Source organism: Hyaloscypha bicolor (assembly GCF_002865645.1).
Source record: "Hyaloscypha bicolor E unplaced genomic scaffold K444scaffold_113, whole genome shotgun sequence".
In the NCBI taxonomy this organism is placed as follows: Eukaryota; Fungi; Ascomycota; class Leotiomycetes; order Helotiales; family Hyaloscyphaceae; genus Hyaloscypha; species Hyaloscypha bicolor.
In genome coordinates this window covers 907,191-914,437 of record NW_020194615.1, presented here as the reverse complement: position 1 = coordinate 914,437, position 7,247 = coordinate 907,191, and the positions used below count along the sequence as shown (strand labels likewise).

Genomic DNA, 7,247 nt, shown 5'->3' with positions numbered 1-7,247 from the left:
ATATCGAGTTATTAACTATATAATTTTGGTAAGGGAGCTTCTTACTAACGTATGTTTTTCAAAACCGCCTCGCTTACGTGCCCGCTTTTCAGGCATTTGACTATAAGGCTGATATCATGGGCTATTGGGAGCTTTTGTAACGCGGTGGAAAGGTTGTCACATTGTACGGTGAGCCCGAGTTCTGTAAGGGGCGGGTCGTGGACGGTGAAGTCTCGTTCTAAAGGTTAGCTGATAAACGCTTCGGCAGGTCTTCTCACTAGCTCAGCTATCAAGGCTGTGGTCGTAGTGATAATTGCAACCATGCTATTATTCAAGTTTGAGGGCTATGAAAAGCTAAGAAGAATGGACGTGGCGATAGCGTGGATACCTCTAATTCTAGTGGATTTTGTAATAGTTGAGTTTTTAATTGCAGTGGTATCCTGGTACCCCACCAAATATGCGGCCTGGTGTGCGGTGTTAATGAGCGTACAACTTGCCGCCTTGTTGGCGGGTTCAATAGGAATAGCAGTCTGGATGTGGAACTCGATAAGCATTAAAAGTGGCCTAGGTGGAGAAGAGAAGAGAGTAGTTGAATATGACGAGCACCTGCCAGGATCACGTACAGACGTGGCCAGAGCGTGCTTATTCTTCGGGAATAGTCCCTTTCGTGGCCTATGCGCTGCGCTAGGTAGTATAAAACGTGTCAAAAAGGGAGAGAGAGCACGGTATTGATTGATCTGTCTTTGGGAATAGAGTATATCCTCAAGAATTCGTCGTTCACCCTGCTTCTTACTTGCGTAGCACCCTGCCATTCAGCCCTTCACAATAATTTATATAAAAAATTACCTAAAAGAAAAGAGCTAAGGGCCTCTTTTCTTAAGAAGTTATAAACAGTTTACTAGTATTAAGGATTTTAACTAGTCTTTCTACTTCTGCTATTATAATTCGCTTTTTAAAAAGGCAAGACTTCTCGATGAAATGCCTCTAAAAGGGAATTTTCCGGCCTAGCGAAAAAGAGCACTAGAGTGACATACGTAGTGATCGTACCCGTGCATAAGCGGTTGAGTGGTCACCTAACAGGGGCGCTAACATGCCTGTGCCCAATTAGAGGCCGAAGTTAAAATACGGCGCTTCGCAACAAATATTTAGCCTAAGCCAGATCCCAGCGATTCTTCGTTCCCAAACACCAATTTCTTACCTGTCGCTACTGTAGAACGCACCAATGCCTCTAAGTTCTCATTACTCTGAGTTTAAACCCAACGAGTTTTCTGCTTTTCTCGTTAAGGTGGAAAGCTCCTCCTCGGCAATATTGGCAATAAGGACGATTGGAAGCGACACGAGAACTGTCGGCATTTCATCCAGAAATGTGGCAATGACGAAGGAAGCTCGAAGCCGATGAATGGCTACTAACGGCAGGCTTCCCAGGAACACTTGAAAAGAGCATGCAGCTGAGCATCCCCAAGCACATTATTAAAGTTATCCAAACATGAGGCAATTGGAACTGGCAGTCAAACTCAGCAATTATGAAGAGCAGATATTATAATTGAAACCTCGAAGCAAAGTGACTAAATTTAATAAAGAATCCCGCTCATTCGTCGCCTCTGGTCCTCTTTCGGCTTGGGCCCTCATCTAATTCTGACAAACTTCCAGCAAATTCATCTATCCCGCCTTCCCGCTCAATGCCAAGTCGTTCATTTTCCTTCCTCAATATGTAATTCGCCCTTTCTAGCTGGATTGCTTCCGTCTGGAACTCGTTCTTGTCCTCTAAATTCAGTCAGATAATTCTATTTAATATTACAGACAAATAATTTTACTATATAATCCAGGCTTAGCGAAAATCCAGGATTATAGTAGATTAATCCATTTAAGCCTGAATTATAAGGCTTATAATCCGAATTAATCTAGGATTAATCTAGGTATTAATCTAAGCCTAAATTCTTAGTTAGCTTCCTCTTCTTTAACTACTTCTTCTTCCTTTCTCTTAATATTATTCTTTTATATTATATAATAATTAAAATATCTTTTTTACTTAATACTAAATTTTTAATTACTTCCTTTATAAAAGCTTTTACTTTTACTTCTTATTCTAAAAAAAAGAATATAAAATTATCTTATATTTAGGCTTATACTTAAGAGCCTTTAAATAATAAAGATATATACTTATTATACTATTCTTATTATAAAATAAATATAAATATAAAACTATATAATTTTAATAACTTATTAGTTATAATAAAGTATATTAGTTAATAATATTTAACTATTAATATTAAGAAGCCTATAAGTAAAAAGGATTAAATTATAATAAAATAACTCTAATATCTTTATAATTAAGCTAAGAGTAATAAAAGTATTTAAGAATTTAATAAGAAGATTCTTAAGTCTTATTTAAATAAAAATATTATTTTAAAAGCTCTTATTACTTTTATTATTATATAAAACCTTATATTTAATATAATAAAATAACTAGAATTTTATATCTTTTACTAAGTATTTAATATCTTTAATATAAACCTTATTTTAAAGTTATATTTAATAATTTATATAAATATTAAAAAAACTTAAAAGAATTATAAAATACTATATAAAAGATACTTTAGTCTATACTTTTATATATTTATATTTCTCTTAATATTTAGACTTTTCTAAATTAATATCTTTTTCTTAGTATTTATACTTACTTTATCTTATATAACTAAAAGAAGAAAAAGGCCTTTTTTACTTTAAAAAAAATACTAAAGTAAGGAAATAACTAAATCCTAAAACCGAGTATATAAGAATATTATATAAGTAATATATATCTAAAGTAAAGTATATATTATATTACTTTTTTATTCTTTAAGAGAAAAGAATTAAGCTAAATATAAGAGAAAGAGAGTCTAAAGCTAGAAAAATAATTCTTCTATAAAATCTTTATTTTCCTTACTATAATACCTAATTATAATAATAAAGATTAGTTCTTTATTCTTTTTTTTATTTTATAAGACTATAATATTATTAATAAACTTAAAGCTATTATAATTAATAATATTACTTTAAATAATATTCTTTATTATATAATTAAGGCTTATATAATAAAAGAAATAAATAAAGAATAGCTTATAAATACTTAATAAATATAATATATTAATTATATTATTAACTTAGTTATATAAGTTTTTTTATTTATTAATATAATAAATATAAAAAAGCTAAAGTCTTATAATCTTTAAAATATAAATAAAGAGCTAGTAAATAAGAAGTTAAAGAAAGCTTAATTTAGGTTCTTAGGCTCTTTTAGTTAAGTATATTATAGTAAAGAAAGCAAGAATTTTATAGAAGAATTATTTTTCTAGCTCTAGGCCTTCTTTTTCTTATATTTAATCTAATTCTTCTCCCTTAAGAAGTAAGAAAGTAATATAATATATATTTTACTTTAGATATATATTATTTATATAATACTCTTATATACTTAGTTTTAGGATTTAATTATTTCTTTATTTTATTAATAAGTAATATAGGGAGATTTAGTAATAATTAATATCTCTTAATAAATTTAATCCTCTAATTCCTTTATTTATATTAAGAATAATAATAAAATAAATAATTAAAGATAATAAGATAAATTTTAATAACTAGAAATAAGTAATATTTAAAATCCTAAAGAATATAGAAATTATAAAGAAGGTATTAGAGAAAGTATTTAGCTAAGTATTAGAGCTTATATAATAAATATAAAGAAAGTAAGAAAATTAATATATCTTTAAAGAAATAATATTTTAGTAAGATATTCTAGTAATTAAAGTAATATTAATAATAGAACTAATACTATAATAATAAAATATACTAATTATAACTTTTAGTTTTTTAAAAGGAAAAAAAATTATAGTATATACTAAGAAAAGATTATAGGAGTATTTTTAAAATTAGGGATTAGTTTAAAAACTAATAAAAGCTATTTTACTTAAATTAGTACTAGTAATCCTAGTATTACTTTTAATTCTAATAATTATTTTTTAGACTTTTATAAAAGAACTAAGTTAATTAATTAATTAAGAATAAAGTAGCTTCTTAAGCCTAGTTTAAGAAATATATAATAAAAAGAAAGCTAAGAAAAAACTTAAGATAATACTTATAAATAATTCTTTTATAAATAGTAAAAAAGAATTAGAAATCTAAAGTACTATATAAGATAATAATCTTTTATTTATTAAAACTAGATTCTTTAACTAAATATCTTAAAAATAAGAGTATTCTATAAATATTACTAATTAATATAAATATAAGCTAGTTAATTCTCTTTCCCTTATTAAGAGAAAGATTCTCTTTCTAAGAAACTAGTCTAAAAAAAGTATATTTATAATAAATACTCTTATCTAAAATACTCTTTTAGAAGAATTACTAATTAATAATATTTATCTAAAAGCTATTTAATTAAATACTATAACTATTATTATACTTTAGTTCCTAATACTTATACTAGATTTAGTAAATATTTCTTATTTTAAAGAATCTAATATTACTAAGTTCCTTAAGTAATTTAAAGATCTCTATAAGAAGTATAATATTAAAGAGAAAGACTATAAAAAAAAGCTTCTAAAGTACTATAATACTCTCTAATAAGAAATTATTAAGTCTTTAACTAAGTATAATAATAGTACTTAGAATAAGTTAATAAAAGCTATAAAAGTAAAGTTTTATAAAGATAATTATTATTAGATAATTTATTTAATTATTTTCCTTAATAAGTTTATATAAACAAAATAGAATAATTCTTAATTAAAAGATTATTACTAATAGTATATATTTATATCTAAGTACTTAGTAACTTAGAAGATTTTATCTAAAATTAATTAGAAATATCTTTTTCTCCTTAGTTTTCCTTAAAAATATTATAAATATATTCTAGTAAAGTACTAAGTTAATAATACTAATCCCTTAATTTTTTAGAAATTCTAAGAATTTAAAAATAATATTATTATCTTTACTTATATTAATTAAATAAACTAAATACTAGAACTTTAAAAGAATTCTATAAAAGTATTTAAGAAAAAGATTTCTAACTTAGCTTAAAAAAAGACTTAGATATTTAAGATTCTAGAATTATTAAAAAAGCTTACTTTTATAGTCCTAATTAAATCTACTAAAAAGATCTAAATAAATAAATTAATTTATAAAATAGAAATACTAAAGATTTATCTTAGTAATATAAATAAAATTATATAAGATAATAATTTTTTTCTTATATAATCTTATATTAATTCCTCTAGATTAAATATAAACTTATATAAAAGAAATATTTACTTATTTAATATAATTCCCCTAGTAAATATCTAGAATTCTAAATACTTTTATTACTAGAATCTAGATTATATATTTTCTTTTTATAAATTTAGAAAAGATTATCTAGAATACTTATATAATTTTAAATATAATATTTATTATATTAATTATAATAGAAAACTTTATTTTAGTTCTTAAAATATAAATATTAGATTCCTAGAATTTAATAAAATTAAATCCTAATCTTAATAAATATATATTCTAATAATAGGAATTAAGTATAATATTAACTCTTAGAATTATTCTTTTTTAAAAATTTATTCCCTAAATTAACTAATTAGTAATATTATAAGAGCTAATTATTAAGGGCCTTTAACTTAGTCTCTTACTTAAATATAAGTCTTTTTAAGTTAGGCTTAAGAAAAGTATATTACTAAAAAAAAGATATTATTTATAGAATTATAATCTATAAAAATTATTATTATTTAGAAGTACCTAGTTTCTATATAAGTATTTAAGATTAGTAAAGAAGATATTATTAAAAAAAGAAATAATATTTTTATTTCTAAGTCTAATATACTAGTAATTAATATTAATCTTATTAATATAATTATTTCTAAGAATATAAGTAAATTAAAAGTATTTAGTTTTATTAATTTATTTAAGATTACTAAGAATAAATAAGAATAAGAAAAGTAATATAAAACTTAAATCTACTAAGAATAAGATTTAGTTATAGATATTAAAGAACTAGCTAATAATAATAAGAATAAAATTATTAAAATCTTAATTTAATTAAATATAACTCTAGACTAGCCTAATAATAATAAAGGAGTTATTAATAATAAAGATCTTACTAAGAATAATAATAAAGAAATAGCTAATATATTACTAGTTCTTAAAAAGCTTTTTAAAGAATAAAAGTACTCTTAGTTTATTAATAATTATAAGATCTTAGAAAAATAAAAGTAAATCTTTATAAATCTAATAAAGAATAAAATTATGCTTTATATAAAGGATTTTATTACTCTTAAAAAACCTTTATCTTAAATACTTAACTAGAGAAAGTCTATTATTCCTAATAATAATAAAGTTAATTATAATATTTCTAATAGTCTAAATATTAATAGTATTAAGGGAATTTAGCTTATAAAGAATTTTATAAATACTATAAAGGCCTTTAGACTCTTAGTTTCTAAGTAAATTATACCTCTTAATATTTTATTTATTTTTATATTTAAGCCTAGAACTTAAAATATTAATAATATAAATATATATATTCTAAAAGTTAAAGTTATTATTAATAATATTATAAAAGTAATAAGTCTTATAAATATAAGAACTAAAATTAATACTTTAATAAAAAGACTTATTAAGAAAATAAAGCTTATAATTAAAACTATAAATAATTTCTACTTTTAAGAGCTTATTCTAGGAAATATTCTATTTATTAGTTATTATAAATAAGTTAAAGTTAATATTAATAATTCTATTAATTATACTAATTTCCTAATTATTAATAATAAAATCTAAGATATTATTCTTAGTATATTTTTTTTTATAGAAACTAGATATTACTTTAAATATAATCTAGAAAAACTAATTTAAGTAATATTCTAGAATAGGGACTATTAATAGATTATAAAAATAATAATAGCTAGAGACTTTATTAATCTCCTATTTAATTTAAAAAACTAGAGACTAGTATAAGAATTAAGTAATATACTAGTAAATAAAATAAGAAGAAAAAAGTTCTAAATTAATATATTTTATTAGAAGATATAATAATAAAGAATAAATTAAGAAAAACTAAAAAGCTTCTTAAACTAAGCTTAAGAAACTAGAATAAATTAAATCTAAAATTTAATATAAATATTTATATAATTTAAATTACTTATTCTTTTAAAGATAATTCTTATATTTTTCTTTTTAATTAGATTCTAAAGAATTAAAGGCTATTAAAATCTAATTCCTTTACTTTAAAACTTAAAGGCTTTATTTTATAA

The 7,247-nt window shown here is 22.5% G+C and overlaps 1 protein-coding gene across 1 annotated transcript; it reads left to right on the top strand.

Annotated features, from left to right (window-relative positions):
• Positions 1-228: 228 nt before the first annotated feature.
• K444DRAFT_499340 (uncharacterized protein) lies at positions 229-564 on the top strand (the record flags this gene model as incomplete). Its single annotated transcript, XM_024873322.1, has 1 exon — positions 229-564. A coding segment is annotated over one exon (336 nt), but the record flags the coding sequence as incomplete, so codon positions are not given.
• Between the last annotated feature and the right edge of the window lie 6,683 nt (positions 565-7,247).